The sequence below is a fragment of the Garra rufa genome, chromosome 1 (assembly GCF_049309525.1).
Source record: "Garra rufa chromosome 1, GarRuf1.0, whole genome shotgun sequence".
NCBI classification, from domain to species: domain Eukaryota; kingdom Metazoa; phylum Chordata; class Actinopteri; order Cypriniformes; family Cyprinidae; genus Garra; species Garra rufa.
Genome location: NC_133361.1, coordinates 69,024,949 through 69,042,849, shown reverse-complemented (window position 1 = coordinate 69,042,849; position 17,901 = coordinate 69,024,949). Strand labels below are relative to the sequence as shown.

The following is a 17,901-nucleotide window of genomic DNA, read 5'->3' as shown; positions in this document are numbered from 1 at the left end:
TAAGACAGCAGTGATTGTGTCCAGGGTCCAGTAACAAATGAAGTGGATGATGATTTGTCTACAGGTGGATGGGTCAGTATGGGCCACTCTCCTGGCTCTGATCTGGTTATACGGCTGTAAAATAGATGGCAGTTTGTGGCCATGAAGGCAGCGTCATGGATTGGCTCTCAGAAAGGTGAGATCTCCATTCCAGACCACATTCATTCAGTCAGCGTTCATCAAGAGACGTTGGAGCAAATATCTTCAGTTCTGTCACACACTGATGATTTAAGTGTTTGTGTGTTTTAGTGGTCGATCTGTGTGTGTGTGTGTGTGTGTGTGTGTACCTGGTATTCATCACGTTGTGGGGACCAAATGTCCCCACAAGGATAGGAATACCAGTAGATTTTGACCTTGTGGGGACATTTCCCAGGTCCCCATGAGGAAACAGGCTTATAAATCATGCACAATGAGTTTTTTTGATGAAGTAAAAGTGTGCACAATCTCCTGTGAGGGCTAGGTTTAGGTGTAGGGTAGGTGTAGGGTCATAGAAAGTACGGTTTGTACAGTATAAAAACCATTACGCCTATGGAATTTCCCCATAAAACATGTAAACCCAACATGTGTGTGTGTGTGTGTGTGTGTGTGTGTGTGTGTGTGTGTGTGTGTGTGTGTGTGTGGGGGGGGGGGGGGGTTCAGGTGACCAAAGAGACTAAGAATCTAAAGACGTCAGTATTTTTACATCCTGATCCATCAAAAGACCAAAGAACTATTAGTATTTCATTAACCATTACTGTCAGGGTTTCATTAAATTTGTATTCTTTATTAGTTTAAATCAACACCATATTATTATACAGAATATTTTAAAACTCATTGTGTTCTGAAATGAAATTATGATCAGATTAAATGAACCCTTTTGCTGTTTCTTATAGTTGTGTTTGTGTGTGTGTATCAGTGTTTATCTGGAGCTGTTGGACCGGTCTTTATTCAATGAGGATATTTTCACACAGCCAAAGAATGGTTAAAATGGTTACTTTATTGAAATTTGGGTGACAACACAATGCTGAGACTACTATTAAAGTAAAAAAAAGAATCTTACCAAGTTTTCCTGCAATAATAAAACCAAACACACCTTAAAATAGTCCATAGAGCTAATATTTGAATTCCATATCATGATGTCCCTATATTTCAACATACATTTCATTTAGATAAAGTATGCTAGCTACTACAACAGCTATTGATATAACCAGGAGAGATCAATAATAATGAACATCTTTGTATTACCATCTTTTAAAGGTTTTACATATGAATATATTTAAAGTAATACAATTTTGTGATTTTTCATATCATATTCTCTTTGTTCCACAATGGTCCATGAGTAAGCAGCATCTCAATGAGGTACGAAGTCAACAGGCACGTCCTGTAAATAAGTTTAATTAAACCAGTTTCTCATTTTTACTTACCTGTGTTTTTCTTTTTTAGCTTCTACTTACCTCAGATTGAAATTTGGCATTGTGGTTCTGTGAGTATTGTTGAAACTTGTATGATACATAGTTTGTAATGTTTCCCATGTCTGAACTGCTTTGGTTTAAAGCTAAATTACTAAATGAAAATATTAATTTCAAGTTTTGTTATTTATTTCAGATTAAAGCTTGTAGACCAATGGGTACCAATGACAGCACCCTCTATGGCTGCTATAACAGGAACTTCTGGCAGCAGGACAGATGATTATTGGCAACCTTGAGCCCTTGGGTCTGGACAGACACGGCAGCAAGCCTGGAGAGTAAGGTTGCTGAGACTGGTATCTCTAGGACTGAGATGGTCTTGGGTCTGTGAATCATTGGGCCAGCCATGACCAGAATGAATGGCATTTAGAGAGAGAGCTTTAGGCAGCCATGACAAGAACCTCTCAACTGGCAGTGGCAGGGGAGCTCTGGGAGCTCTGGCATTGTGGAGCTGAAGACAGAGAGCTCTGGCATTGGAACAGCTGTGGTAGGAACCTCAGGAATGGAGTGGCCATGATGGGACAAACAAAAAGAGACAACCAAAAGAAGTATGTACATGTATACAATATGTACACATACCTCCGGAAGCAGTACCGCCAGACGCTAATACTGCTACCTCAAGCCAAGGCGCAAGACGCTTCACGTGGCTTGCCTGCCCCGCAAGACGCAAAGGCGAGAGGAGGGATGTCAGCCCGCAAGACGCTAAGCTGCATGAGAGACACCAACTGGAGTGGTCTTATGAGACGACCTGAAACAACAGAAAAAACAACAGGTTTGACCTTTTGGTTCCTTCCCGTAATATTTTTTTGAGCTGATCTCAGGTTCACTACCTTAAACCAGTTGTGGGACATGATTCGCCCCAGGCCAAGTCGCCGACTTGGCTTCTCGTGGAGGAGAGCCCTGAGGAGGTGACAGCATTCTGTGCAGGAAGACGGGAAGGACGTTTGGTAACCTTACACTTGACATCTGCTCTATTTGATTGCTATTCTATTTGATAAGCTGTAAGATGTTTTACATGTGTTAGTTATTTTTGTGATGAAGATCTCACCTTTTGACAGGCCGGGTTTGGACCACTGCTTGTACTCCAGCAGGAAGAGGTCGTAGTCACAAGGCAAGCGTCCACACAGCAGTGTGAACATCACGACCCCTAGTGACCAGACCGTCGCTGGCCCGCCGTAGTACTTCCGCATGCGGTGGTACTCTGGAGGGGAGTACGCTGCTGTGCCTGGAGGAGAGCAGAGTTTGTATAATGTGTAAGTTTGCTTTTGGACAGGAGAAATGATCCATATCTATTAGGATAGAGGAAATGAATTATATCATACATACCACAGTATGACCAGTACGGTGTCCTCCTCAGAATGTCCCCACATCCGAAGTCAATCAGCTTGACTTCAGATGTCTCCCTGTTTATCAGGAGGTTCTGGAGTTTGACGTCACGGTGGAGCACTCCGCGGAGGTAGCACATGTTTGCAGCGTGAGCCACCTGCCGCATGATCTTCCTTGTTGTTTCTTCGTCGAGGCTTCCACCCTGACGCCTGATGAACTCCAGCAGATTCTCACAGGGAGAGGGACATTCGAGGACCATGACGAAGTGGTCAGGGTGGTCCGTCCAGTCCAGCAGCCTGATGATCTCTGGCACGCTGGGACCCTTGTTTGCCAGGATGGTGAGGGCGATCTCTTTTGGAAGGGGGTTTGGATGATCGGGCTAAAGGAGTTGAGTTTTTATGATGGTTACATGAGGGTGGTTTCCCAAATAGGGACTTGTGTTAATGTTAATATTAGATGTTGGATGTTGCTTATATAGTGCAATGTACTTACAATGACAATACATTCTGTGTTTGTGGTCTTAGTGACATATTTCAAAGCCACCTGTTGAACAAAACAAAAAACTTCATTTAAGAAATGCAAACAGGGTTAAGAATATAGGATGAGGAAAAGACAAGGCAAACATTTACTCTCTTGTTAATGCATTATTTATATTTACTTACTTTAAGATCATCATCCAAACGTCTCCCTTCATACACCACGCCGAATCCACCTTTCCCCAGCTGATCACCAATGGTGTAGCGGCTGAAGATGTAGTCTATTAAAAAAATAAATCAACCTGGACTTGTGATGTTTCAGGCAGTATTCACAATAAAACTTACTCAAAACTTTTTTCATGTAATTATACATGTAATTAATGGATATTTCAAGTTTGAACACACATTAGTACGTATAGACATAAAACAGTAATGTTTTTAACATGTCACGGAATAAAGATCTAATCATGGCCTTGAAGTGGATTTCAGTACAACATTTAGTACATTTTGATATTGTGTTTGATCATAGTAGTTTTTATATGATCAAAGTAGAGCTGTTTAGAAACAACACATTTTCATAACATGGTTGTGTGATTTACCATCACTACTTCTTCCAGCCCATGCCACCTTCCTCTTCTCTCCCTCATCCTGCTGCTGCTCCACCTCTCCCTGACCTGAGCTGCTCTTTGGAGGCTGTTTTTTGGCAGCTCGGAAGAAAGAGCGAAGCCTCCGCCACCACTTCTTACTCTTTCTTTTCTCCTCAGCTCTCCCTGCCTCCTTCCTCTCCTCCTTCTCCTCCTCCTTCCTCTCCTTCTCCTCACTTCCCTCCTCTCCTTCTCCTCTTCCCTCCTCTTCTCCTACTCCTCCTATCTCCTCTCCTTCTCCTCCTTCTTTTCCCTCCTTTCCTACTCCTACTCCTCCTACCTCCTCTCCTCCTCCTCCAGCATCAACAGGGGTCTCATCGCGGGGAGGAGGATGTTGAACCGCGGTGTTGGTGCTGGGTTTTGGGGGTGTACTAAGATGTTGATCGTACACCTCGCCAACTGTCATCGGTCTTACTTTGGTAACTCGCTGTCCCATCGCTGTGAAAACACTGAACACTACAAGAATATCAGAATGTCATAGCTTAAGATAACATCTGTATTGCAAGCTGTATCGTATAACGTTATGTACCGTAATTGTTTTTTAGGGTTGGCATAACAACGCAGCGTCATTGCCATAGAAACCAACGCACATTACGTAAACTGAACGAGGCTTTTCAAAACTCTAATGATTCTCAGTCCTATATCAATAAAACATGATAGAAAATAAATTACATTAAATTATTATTATTATTTATTTATTGCATTTAAATATATTTATAATGTATGTATAGACCTATAGGTTTTAAAGCAAAAACATTATTTCATTATTAGTAGCAATTGTTGTGTTGCTGTTTTTAAATTCAATAAATATATTCGGTATAAAGATTAATGAATGCATACAATTTTATACTTTTTAGGCCATATGACAACACAAAATCTCTGGTCAACATGTCTTTATTTATTTATTTATTTATTTATTCATTTATTCATTAGCTGTCAGTGTTTGTCATGTTGTTAGTTTCTCCAGTAGAGGGCGTCTATGCAACGTATAATACGTTCAGGGTTTTTTTTTATTTTATTAAAGAAGAATAATTGAGCATTACAAAAATATTGAAATATAAATCCAGATACACAGAATATAATAGCAATCTTAAATTGTATAACAGTGAATAAGAGGAGAAAAAACAGATAAACTAAATCAACTAATACTACATAGAAAAAATCATCAAAACATCAATAAATTAAAAAAAATCAAACCTAGAAACAACTAAACAATAGTTAAAAATTTCTTCCTTTTCCCTTAAGACATATTCAAATGTTATAGCAGGGAAACATAACCAGAAAAAAATACAGTCTGGTGGAGGGAAGTCGTAAACCTCCATTTCCTTGCAAATGATATTAAATTAAGAAAAACTAAGTTAAATAGATTAAATAAAACGTTTTTAACGTAAATGAATACATTTAATGGAAGAATCAGCCGTATGTTTAGAAGCTGCATAGAAAGTTTTCACTCCTACTCTGTACTTAATATTCATGAGCCAAACCTCAATTTAAATAACGTGAGGCGTCAGAACACAACGCAGAGTTAACGGTGTCTCTGATTGTGTTTCAAACAGAAATCGTCTCTCAAAACATAGATTTGCTCATTTAATGACTCTAACTGAACTTCGGTCTTCTCTCCGAGAAAAACGTGCCAGATTTCACCTGTTTACTATCACTATTTCCTAAATTAAAACTTTTTTAATCTGTGTGAGAGCTGAGGTGTTCAGGCAAGTTAGTCGATTTTAACCGAAAGAATGCTCTTTCTTTCAAGAAGTGCATTTTACATAAATGTCATATGGAGCATATGTCCCGTTCTCCCTTGTTCACCAAATTATAATCATACATCTATACGTTCATGTTCTTAAGAGAGTGTCATTTTAAATATAGAGTGTCTAATACAATCTTTTTTTTTTTAAATCAGAGCTGTATGAGATATACGGTATTTATTTCTATCTGGTCTTCTAGAGAGAAATTGTGTCACAGACACGGATCTGCACTTTCTATTTTAGCTATTGCACATGAACTTGTTAGTGGCCTTGATTTTGAAGATGTTATACACCAGTTTGCACAGTTAAAGTCCAGAAAAAAGCCATTGTAAGATGTGTTTGCCAAATGAAGGCATTTCAAATTCAAACATGCACTTCCTCATTATTTAGGACTAAAGTTGTGTGTTTTGCCAGATTATATAGCATTTATTTGATCTTGTCTTCTTCAGAGAACTTGTTTTGTGTAGTGTATTTATGTAGCACTAAAATGTTTAACTGGTTAATTGTGCTATAATATGTTGTTGTTCTATTTTAAAACAAGTTAAATGAGCTTAGGATCAAAATGTTTATGATCAAATAGTGATACTGCATTTTATTTTTATTTTTTTCCTTGAGGTGCCAGCTTTATGAAAATACTGTAAATTGTTGTGGAGGGATAACTGGCAGATTTCAAATTGTTTGTGTTGGACTAATAACTTGATTGCATTGTCTTCTGTGATAGCTCTATCAATTCCATACATTTCTATTGGGAATAAGTGTTGTTAAATAAACAATGGTTTGAAAGTGGTTGCTTATCTATTCATTTTTTGTGAAAATGGATACTTCCCTCCCTCTCAATGTAGTGGGTCAATTTTACCAGATTATACAGATGCTGATGTGTTTTGTTTTCATAGCATCATATGTGAGTGAATGTCTTTGATAGGGGACATAGTAGTGCATTTGTAGTTCTATGAGCATTTAAATATTTGTAAATCAAAATATGATGAAAGTTAGGATTTGAAGTATTGAGTATATTTACTGTATATTATATTAATATATTTGATATATGACCATATTATGGTGATGATGGGGCCCTTGAATATTGTTGCCCAGGGTACAACAAAGTGTTAATCTGGCCCTGCTTACGGCGCTTGCGTATACTACGGCAGAGCGCGTTCACATGTAACGAGTCGAATGCTAAACTCGTGCTCATGACAGAAGGAAGTGACTGTGTATCAAAGGTAAAAAATGATACTGTTTCTTGCAAAAACCGATCGTTTCGTGTCTTAGGACATCAATGTATTGTCACAAGCCGCAGGGTGTAATTTGGATTTGTCTGTGCATGTTTTTACTTTTAAAGGTCTGGTGCAAATCTATGTCCATTATTTGGCTGACAGACTGCACCGGTTTTCGTTAAAAATCTTCGTCGCTCTGACTACGTCACCTTCTTCATTGCTCTGATTGGTTGTAGGGCTATTGCGTGGAGCAGGAGTTTGAAAGACAACCGTTTATCCCACCCCTCCGGTTGAGCCCTGTCTGTGGAGAGTGCCCAGACCCTACATTTATGTGGGTCTGGCTTGTCAGGCTAGTTTAAATCCAGTTAAACGTATGATTTCAAAATAGTTGTCAGGTGACAGTTTACATTTGTAAACTGAGTAAGTGTTACTCGTCCTAATTGCATTTTTACTAGTAACAATTCAATTACAGAGCTCTACAATTCAATATTTACTAGTAACAATTCAATTAGAGAGCTCTACAAATTAATTTCTACTAGTCAAAAAACACATTGAAGATATGTTTAATTGTAGAAGCATGTAATTGAATTAAATAGCTCTCTAATTCAGTTCTTACTAATAACAATTGAATCAGAGAGCTCTTTAATTGGCATTGTTACTAGTAAAAATTGTATTATAGAGCTCTGTAATTGAATTGTTACTAGTAAAAATGCAATTACGACGAGTAACGCTTCCCTAATGCTAAAATGGCTTCCCATACCTGAGGCAAGACCAGCCAATGCGCATGCACAGTAATAAGCATGTTATGACTGCGCATACCCATTGGCTGGTCTAGCTTGAAAAATAAGCCTTTTAAGTGCTATTTGAGCATAAGAAACAACATTAATGGGGCAGTTCATTTCAGATTTTGTTGCTGATTTGAAACATGTAATTTAATTGCGAGATGAGCTGGAGAGATTTCAGGATTCCCCCATGCATTTAGATAGGACTTGGTCTTGTGTGAGCTGTCCGGAGGCGTTGCAACTATGGCCAATGAAAAACAGCAAGACGCCACACAATAACCAAAGACAAAAATCTGTATTTCTGAATCTACCGCACACAAAAAAACAGCGCAACCAATGTAGTCTGATTCCACAATAAATGCGTTCTTTTTTGTGAATAAAACAAATCAGTGTAGTTACTGACTTGTAGTAAAAGACAGACTTTAAGCATTAGTGCTCTGATTGTGGGTGCTCTGTTTACCCCTCCTCTCCAAATAAATAATGACCAAAACCTTTGTGTTCTAGTGTTATTACTTTTCAATTCCATGTAATTATTTTTAAACAAAACAAATTTAAGATAGATTTAAAGGAACCGTATTTAAGAAATTTATTTCAGTTAATCATAAAATGGCCCTGACTTGTCACTAGACATTAAGAAATCATGTTCATTTCAAATACTGACAACAGTGGTCCGGCCAGGATATTGTCATTTAAAAGTGAAACTTGCAGCCCACAACTGATGTTCCTGTTGCTTAGCCAAGCGGCAACCTCCCGCTCTCTCTGTTGAAACCAACACGGAAGTGACTTAAACTGCAATTCATCAACTGGCCGCTAGAGACTAGCTGCAAAAGGGAGTCAGTCCCATTGACTCCCTATGTTAAAATGCCCAACTTTGCAGCAGAAAAAAGTAGGTTTACAGCCTGGTTCAAAAAATGGTTTTGGTCTGTATAGCTAGTTTTGCCCTTCATGTCAACTGTGAGGGGGGTGAATTTTTTTATAACTCATCCGTTTAAGTTATATTAAGCCTTAAAGTTCAGCATAATTAAGGGCGTAGCCACTTGAGTGACAGGGGGATTGCCGCTGCTGTCACCACTGTCGCGCTAGGCGGGCGTGGTTTCAGCAACCAGCTCCACCCACGTCCCGCCTCTTTGCCCATTTTTGATTATCCGGGAGTGACGCGATTCCAAGATGGCGACGGCCGACTCCCGCCCACTATGAGCTTCAAAATAGCGCTTCAGAATCCTACGGGTGACGTCACGGATACTACGTCCATATTTTTTTACTGTCTATGAGCTTAGCTGGCAACCTCGAGTCAGGGGGGGAGGGGATACACCGTTCTACAGTATTTTGAAAGTGATTGCAGTACCAGTTTTGGCCACAATCCTACATGTTCTTTTTTTTTTTTTTTTTGACATTTTTCAAAAATGTCACTGAGGATAAAATTATTTTAAAACATAAAATTACTTAAAAGTATTCAAAGTTCAATTATGCAGTAACTGACAAATAAGCACAAGTCAACCTGCCGTACCAAACAAGACCAAAAGACAATATCCTTGTCTGTAAAGCCATTTTTATGCAACGCAATGATGGCTGCACGCATTTCTTTGCAGGTCACCATGGTTAACAATGGAAGAACAATGATTTCAAGCATCACCCTCCTTTTAACATGTCAAGTCTGCCATTCTAACCCAATCAGCCTGACATAATGATCTCCAGTCTTGTGCTCGTCTACATTCTCACCTGAGTTAACAAGACGATTACTGAAATGATCTCAGCAGGTCCTTTATTGACAGCAATGAAATGAAATGGAAAGTTTTTTTCGGGATTAAGTTAGTTTTCATGGCAAAGAAGGACTATGCAATTCATCTGATCACTCTTCGTAACATTCTGGAGTATATGCAAATTGCTATTATAAAAACTTAAGCAACAACTTTTCCAATTTCCAATATTTATGTAATTCTCAAAACTTTTGGCCACGACTGTATATTAACACCACTGTCATTAACACAATCATTTTTATACTCTACAAATTGTATATTGTATCCCGTAACCTTAACCATTGTCAAAAATCATTGTTTAAAATATGTTTTCCTCATGTGGACAAAAAATGTATAGTATACATAATCAATACCAGGACACCTACATGCACTTACTGCATGAGACTGGTGCAATGGTTATATTTAGAATGGAATACTAGTTTACCAGCTCACTACATACTGAATTTACACATTATACTACCTACTATGTGAATATATATTGCCCCAGAAGGACCCGTTACTGCAGCTGGACTCTCTTCAAAAGGCGTCAGGCTGCTGGAAGCTGGACGCCACACTGGCTGATGCATTTGAGATAACGGAGGACGAGCTGACCAATCAGAAACCAGCACAGGTGAGAGATGTGATCAAATAATAAGACAGCAGTGATTGTGTCCAGGGTCCAGTAACAAATGAAGTGGATGATGATTTGTCTACAGGTGGATGGGTCAGTATGGGCCACTCTCCTGGCTCTGATCTGGTTATACGGCTGTAAAATAGAGCAGCAGGTGGAGTGGCAGTTTGTGGCCATGAAGGCAGCGTCATGGATTGGCTCTCAGAAAGGTGAGATCTCCATTCCAGACCACATTCATTCAGTCAGCGTTCGTCAAGAGACGTTGGAGCAAATATCTTCAGTTCTCTGTCACACACTGATGATTTAAGTGTTTGTGTGTTTTAGTGGTCGATCTGTCCTTGTGTGTGTGTGTGTGTGTGTGTGTGTGTACCTGGTATTCATCACGTTGTGGGGACCAAATGTCCCCACAAGGATAGGAATACCAGTAGATTTTGACCTTGTGGGGACATTTCTCAGGTCCCCATGAGGAAACAGGCTTATAAATCATGCACAATGAGTTTTTTTGAGGAAGTAAAAGTGTGCACAATCTCCTGTGAGGGCTAGGTTTAGGTGTAGGGTAGGTGTAGGGCCATAGAAAGTACGGTTTGTACAGTATAAAAACCATTACGCCTATGGAATGTCCCCATAAAACATGTAAACCCAACATGTGTGTGTGTGTGTGTGTGTGTGTGTGTGTGTGTGTGTGTGTGTGTGTGTGTGTGTGTGTGTGTGTGTGTGTGTGTGTGTGTGTGTGTGTGTGTATCAGTGTTTATCTGAAGCTGTTGGACCGGTCTTTATTCAATGAGGATATTTTCACACAGCCAAAGAATGGTTAAAATGGTTACTTTATTGAAATTTGGGTGACAACACAATGCTGAGACTACTATTAAAGTAAAAAAAAGAAGAATCTTACCAAGTTTTCCTGCAATAATAAAACCAAACACCTTACAATAGTCCATAGAGCTAATATTTGAATTCCATATCATGATGTCCCTATATTTCAACATACATTTAATTTAGATAAAGTATGCTAGCTACTACAACAGTTATTGATATAACCAGGAGAGATCAATAATGATGAACGTCTTTGTATTACCATCTTTTAAAGGTTGACATATTAATATATTTAAAGGAATACAATTTTGTGATTTTTCATATCATATTCTCTTTGTTCCACAATGGTCCATGAGTAAGCAGCATCTCAATGAGGTACGAAGTCAACAGGCACGTCCTGTAAATAAGTTTAATTAAACCAGTTTCTCATTTTTACTTACCTGTGTTTTTCTTTTTTAGCTTCTACTTACCTCAGATTGAAATTTGGCATTGTGGTTCTGTGAGTATTGTTGAAACTTGTATGATACATAGTTTGTAATGTTTCCCATGTCTGAACTGCTTTGGTTTAAAGCTAAATTACTAAATGAAAATATTAATTTCAAGTTTTGTTATTTATTTCAGATTAAAGCTTGTAGACCAATGGGTACCAATGACAGCACCCTCTATGGCTGCTATAACAGGAACTTCTGGCAGCAGGACAGATGATTATTGGCAACCTTGAGCCCTTGGGTCTGGACAGACACGGCAGCAAGCCTGGAGAGTAAGGTTGCTGAGACTGGTATCTCTAGGACTGAGATGGTCTTGGGTCTGTGAATCATTGGGCCAGCCATGACCAGAATGAATGGCATTTAGAGAGAGCGCTTTAGGCAGCCATGACAAGAACCTCTCAACTGGCAGTGGCAGGGGAGCTCTGGGAGCTCTGGCATTGTGGAGCTGAAGACAGAGAGCTCTGGCATTGGCACAGCTGTGGTAGGAACCTCAGGAATGGAGTGGCCATGATGGGACAAACAAAAAGAGACAACCAAAAGAAGTATGTACATGTATACAATATGTACACATACCTCCGGAAGCAGTACCGCCAGACGCTAATACTGCTACCTCAAGCCAAGGCGCAAGACGCTTCACGTGGCTTGCCTGCCCCGCAAGACGCAAAGGCGAGAGGAGGGATGTCAGCCCGCAAGACGCTAAGCTGCATGAGAGACACCAACTGGAGTGGTCTTATGAGACGACCTGAAACAACAGAAAAAACAACAGGTTTGACCTTTTGGTTCCTTCCCGTAATATTTTTTTGAGCTGATCTCAGGTTCACTACCTTAAACCAGTTGTGGGACATGATTCGCCCCAGGCCAAGTCGCCGACTTGGCTTCTCGTGGAGGAGAGCCCTGAGGAGGTGACAGCATTCTGTGCAGGAAGACGGGAAGGACGTTTGGTAACCTTACACTTGACATCTGCTCTATTTGATTGCTATTCTATTTGATAAGCTGTAAGATGTTTTACATGTGTTAGTTATTTTTGTGATGAAGATCTCACCTTTTGACAGGCCGGGTTTGGACCACTGCTTGTACTCCAGCAGGAAGAGGTCGTAGTCACAAGGCAAGCGTCCACACAGCAGTGTGAACATCACGACCCCTAGTGACCAGACCGTCGCTGGCCCGCCGTAGTACTTCCGCATGCGGTGGTACTCTGGAGGGGAGTACGCTGCTGTGCCTGGAGGAGAGCAGAGTTTGTATAATGTGTAAGTTTGCTTTTGGACAGGAGAAATGATCCATATCTATTAGGATAGAGGAAATGAATTATATCATACATACCACAGTATGACCAGTACGGTGTCCTCCTCAGAATGTCCCCACATCCGAAGTCAATCAGCTTGACTTCAGATGTCTCCCTGTTTATCAGGAGGTTCTGGAGTTTGACGTCACGGTGGAGCACTCCGCGGAGGTAGCACATGTTTGCAGCGTGAGCCACCTGCCGCATGATCTTCCTTGTTGTTTCTTCGTCGAGGCTTCCACCCTGACGCCTGATGAACTCCAGCAGATTCTCACAGGGAGAGGGACATTCGAGGACCATGACGAAGTGGTCAGGGTGGTCCGTCCAGTCCAGCAGCCTGATGATCTCTGGCACGCTGGGACCCTTGTTTGCCAGGATGGTGAGGGCGATCTCTTTTGGAAGGGGGTTTGGATGATCGGGCTAAAGGAGTTGAGTTTTTATGATGGTTACATGAGGGTGGTTTCCCAAATAGGGACTTGTGTTAATGTTAATATTAGATGTTGGATGTTGTTTATATAGTGCAATGTACTTACAATGACAATACATTCTGTGTTTGTGGTCTTAGTGACATATTTCAAAGCCACCTGTTGAACAAAACAAAAAACTTCATTTAAGAAATGCAAACAGGGTTAAGAATATAGGATGAGGAAAAGACAAGGCAAACATTTACTCTCTTGTTAATGCATTATTTATATTTACTTACTTTAAGATCATCATCCAAACGTCTCCCTTCATACACCACGCCGAAGCCACCTTTCCCCAGCTGATCACCAATGGTGTAGCGGCTGAAGATGTAGTCTATTAAAAAAATAAATCAACCTGGACTTGTGATGTGTCAGGCAGTATTCACAATAAAACTTACTCATGTAATTATACATGTAATTAATGGATATTTCAAGTTTGAACACACATTAGTACGTATAGACATAAAACAGTAATGTTTTTAACATGTCACGGAATAAAGATCTAATCATGGCCTTGAAGTGGATTTTAGTACAACATTTAGTACATTTTGATATTGTGTTTGATCATAGTAGTTTTTATATGATCAAAGTAGGGCTGTTTAGAAACAACACATTTTCATAACATGGTTGTGTGATTTACCATCACTACTTCTTCCAGCCCATGCCACCTTCCTCTTCTCTCCCTCATCCTGCTGCTGCTCCACCTCTCCCTGACCTGAGCTGCTCTTTGGAGGCAGTTTTTTGGCAGCTCGGAAGAAAGAGCGAAGCCTCCGCCACCACTTCTTACTCTTTCTTTTCTCCTCAGCTCTCCCTGCCTCCTTCCTCTCCTCCTTCTCCTCCTCCTTCCTCTCTTTCTCCTCACCCCCTTCCTCTCCTTCTCGTCTTCCCTCCTCTTCTCCTACTCCTCCTATCTCCTCTCCTTCTCCTCCTTCTTTTCCCTCCTTTCCTACTCCTACTCCTCCTACCTCCTCTCCTCCTCCTCCAGCATCAACAGGGGTCTCATCGCGGGGAGGAGGATGTTGAACCGCGGTGTTGGTGCCGGGTTTTGGGGGTGTACTAAGATGTTGATCGTACACCTCGCCAACTGTCATCGGTCTTACTTTGGTAGCTCGCTGTCCCATCGCTGTGAAAACACTGAACACTACAATAATATCAGAATGTCATAGCTTAAGACAACATCTGTATTGCAAGCTGTATCGTATAACGTTATGTACCGTAATTGTTTTTTTAGGGTTGGCATAACAACGCAGCGTCATTGCCATAGAAACCAACGCACATTACGTAAACTGAACGAGGCTTTTCAAAACTCTAATGATTCCCGTTCAGTCCTATATCAATAAAACATGATAGAAAATAAATTACATTAAATTATTATTATTATTATTATTTATTTATTGCATTTAAATATATTTATAATGTATGTATATACCTATAGGTTTTAAAGCAAAAACATTTCATTATTAGTAGCAATTGTTGTGTTGCTGTTTTTAAATTCAATAAATATATTGGGTATAAAGATTAATGAATGCATACAATTTTATACTTTTTAGGCCATATGACAACACAAAATCTCTGGTCAACATGTCTTTATTTATTTATTCATTAGCTGTCAGTGTTTGTCATGTTGTTAGTTTCTCCAGTAGAGGGCGTCTATGCAACGTATAATACGTTCAGGGTTTTTTTTATTTTATTAAAGAAGAATAATTGAGCATTACAAAAATATTGAAATATAAATCCAGATACACAGAATATAATAGCAATCTTAAATTGTATAACAGTGAATAAGAGGAGAAAAAACAGATAAACTAAATCAACTAATACTACATAGAAAAAATCATCAAAACATCAATAAATTAAAAAAAATCAAACCTAGAAACAACTAAACAATAGTTAAAAATTTCTTCCTTTTCCCTTAAGACATATTCAAATGTTATAGCAGGGAAACATAACCAGAAAAAAATACAGTCTGGTGGAGGGAAGTCGTAAACCTCCATTTCCTTGCAAATGATATTAAATTAAGAAAAACTAAGTTAAATAGATTAAATAAAACGTTTTTAACGTAAATGAATACATTTAATGGAAGAATCAGCCGTATGTTTAGAAGCTGCATAGAAAGTTTTCACTCCTACTCTGTACTTAATATTCATGAGCCAAACCTCAATTTAAATAACGTGAGGCGTCAGAACACAACGCAGAGTTAACGGTGTCTCTGATTGTGTTTCAAACAGAAATCGTTTCTCAAAACATAGATTTGCTCATTTAATGACTCTGACTCTAACTGAACTGCGGTCTTCTCTCCGAGAAAAACGTGCCAGATTTCACCTGTTTACTATCACTATTTCCTAAATTAAAACTTTTTTAATCTGTGTGAGAGCTGAGGTGTTCAGGCAAGTTAGTCGATTTTAACCGAAAGAATGCTCTTTCTTTCAAGAAGTGCATTTTACATAAATGTCATATGGAGCATATGTCCCGTTCTCCCTTGTTCACCAAATTATAATCATACATCTATACGTTCATGTTCTTAAGAGAGTGTCATTTTAAATATAGAGTGTCTAATACAATCTTTTTTTTTTTAAATCAGAGCTGTATGAGATATACGGTATTTATTTCTATCTGGTCTTCTAGAGAGAAATTGTGTCACAGACACGGATCTGCACTTTCTATTTTAGCTATTGCACATGAACTTGTTAGTGGCCTTGATTTTGAAGATGTTATACACCAGTTTGCACAGTTAAAGTCCAGAAAAAAGCCATTGTAAGATGTGTTAGCCAAATGAAGGCATTTCAAATTCAAACATGCACTTCCTCATTATTTAGGACTAAAGTTGTGTGTTTTGCCAGATTATATAGCATTTATTTTATCTTGTCTTCTTCAGAGAACTTGTTTTGTGTATTTAGTATTGTGTAGTGTATTTATGTAGCACTAAAATGTTTAACTGGTTAATTGTGCTATAATATGTTGTTGTTCTATTTTAAAACAAGTTAACTGAGCTTAGGATCAAAATGTTTATGATCAAATAGTGATACTGCATTTTATTTTTATTTTTTTCCTTGAGGTGCCAGCTTTTTGAAAATACTGTAAATTATTGTGGAGGGATAACTGGCAGATTTCAAATTGTTTGTGTTGGACTAATAACTTGATTGCATTGTCTTCTGTGATAGCTCTATCAATTCCATACATTTCTATTGGGAATAAGTGTTGTTAAATAAACAATGGTTTGAAAGTGGTTGCTTATCTATTCATTTTTTGTGAAAATGGATACTTCCCTCCCTCTCAATGTAGTGGGTCAATTTTACCAGATTATACAGATGCTGATGTGTTTTGTTTTCATAGCATCATATGTGAGTGAATGTCTTTGATAGGGGACATAGTAGTGCATTTGTAGTTCTATGAGCATTTAAATATTTGTAAATCAAAATATGATGAAAGTTAGGATTTGAAGAATTGAGTATATTTACTTTATATTATATTAATATATTTGATATATGACCATATTATGGTGATGATGGGGCCCTTGAATATTGTTGCCCAGGGTACAACAAAGTGTTAATCTGGCCCTGCTTACGGCGCTTGCGTATACTACGGCAGAGCGCGTTCACATGTAACGAGTCAAATGTTAAACTCGTGCTCGTGACAGAAGGAAGTGACTGTGTATCAAAGGTAAAAAATGATACTGTTTCTTGCAAAAACCGATCGTTTCGTGTCTTAGGACATCAATGTATTGTCACAAGCCGCAGGGTGTAATTTGGATTTGTCTGTGCATGTTTTTACTTTTAAAGGTCTGGTGCAAATCTATGTCCATTATTTGGCTGACAGACTGCACCGGTTTTCGTTAAAAATCTTCGTCGCTCTGACTACGTCACCTTCTTCATTGCTCTGATTGGTTGTACGGCTATTGCGTGGAGAGGGAGTTTGAAAGACAACCGTTTATCCCACCCCTCCGGTTGAGCCCTGTCTGTGGAGAGTGCCCAGACCCTTTATGTGGGTCTGGCTTATCAGGCTAGTTTAAATCCAGTTAAACGTATGATTTCAAAATAGTTGTCAGGTGACAGTTTACATTTGTAAACTGAGTAAGTGTTACTCGTCCTAATTGCATTTTTACTAGTAACAATTCAATTACAGAGCTCTAAAATTCAATATTTACTAGTAACAATTCAATTAGAGAGCTCTACAAATTAATTTCTACTAGTCAAAAAACACATTGAAGATATGTTTAATTGCAGAAGCATGTAATTGAATTAAATAGCTCTCTAATTCAGTTCTTACTAATAACAATTGAATCAGAGAGCTCTTTAATTGGCATTGTTACTAGTAAAAAATTGTATTAAAGAGCTCTGTAATTGAATTGTTACTAGTAAAAATGCAATTACGACGAGTAACGCTTCCCTAATGCTAAAACGGCTTCCCATACCTGAGGCTAGACCAGTCAATGCGCATGCACAGTAATAAGCATGTTATGACTGCGCATACCCATTGGCTGGTCTAGCCTGAAAAATAAGCCTTTTAAATGCTATTTGAGCATAAGAAACAACATTAATGGGGCAGTTCATTTCATATTTTGTTGCTGATTTGAATCATGTAATTTAATTGCGAGATGAGCTGGAGAGATTTCAGGATTCCCCCATGCATTTAGATAGGACTTGGTCTTGTATGAGCTGTCCGGAGGCGTTGCAACTATGGCCAATGAAAAACAGCAAGACGCCACACAATAACCAAAGATCTGTATTTCGGAATCTACCGCACACAAAAAACAGCGCAACTAATGTAGTCTGATTCCACAATGAATGCGTTCTTTTTTGTGAATAAAACAAATCAG

General features: G+C 38.9%; 2 protein-coding genes across 2 annotated transcripts; both read right to left on the bottom strand.

Annotated features, from left to right (window-relative positions):
* Positions 1 to 2,101: 2,101 nt before the first annotated feature.
* On the bottom strand, positions 2,102 to 4,366 carry LOC141319274 (serine/threonine-protein kinase pim-1-like). Its single transcript, XM_073833241.1, has 7 exons — positions 3,886 to 4,366; positions 3,473 to 3,567; positions 3,303 to 3,353; positions 2,811 to 3,189; positions 2,533 to 2,709; positions 2,315 to 2,403; positions 2,102 to 2,191 (listed from the first exon to the last, which is right to left on the bottom strand). Exons 1-7 carry the CDS (start codon positions 4,364 to 4,366, stop codon positions 2,102 to 2,104), a joined length of 1,362 nt encoding a protein of 453 aa, XP_073689342.1.
* Positions 4,367 to 11,953: 7,587 nt separating this feature from the next.
* On the bottom strand, positions 11,954 to 14,336 carry LOC141319258 (serine/threonine-protein kinase pim-1-like). Its single transcript, XM_073833240.1, has 7 exons — positions 13,726 to 14,336; positions 13,325 to 13,419; positions 13,155 to 13,205; positions 12,663 to 13,041; positions 12,385 to 12,561; positions 12,167 to 12,255; positions 11,954 to 12,043 (listed from the first exon to the last, which is right to left on the bottom strand). Exons 1-7 carry the CDS (start codon positions 14,204 to 14,206, stop codon positions 11,954 to 11,956), a joined length of 1,362 nt encoding a protein of 453 aa, XP_073689341.1. The 5' UTR covers positions 14,207 to 14,336.
* Positions 14,337 to 17,901: the final 3,565 nt, after the last annotated feature.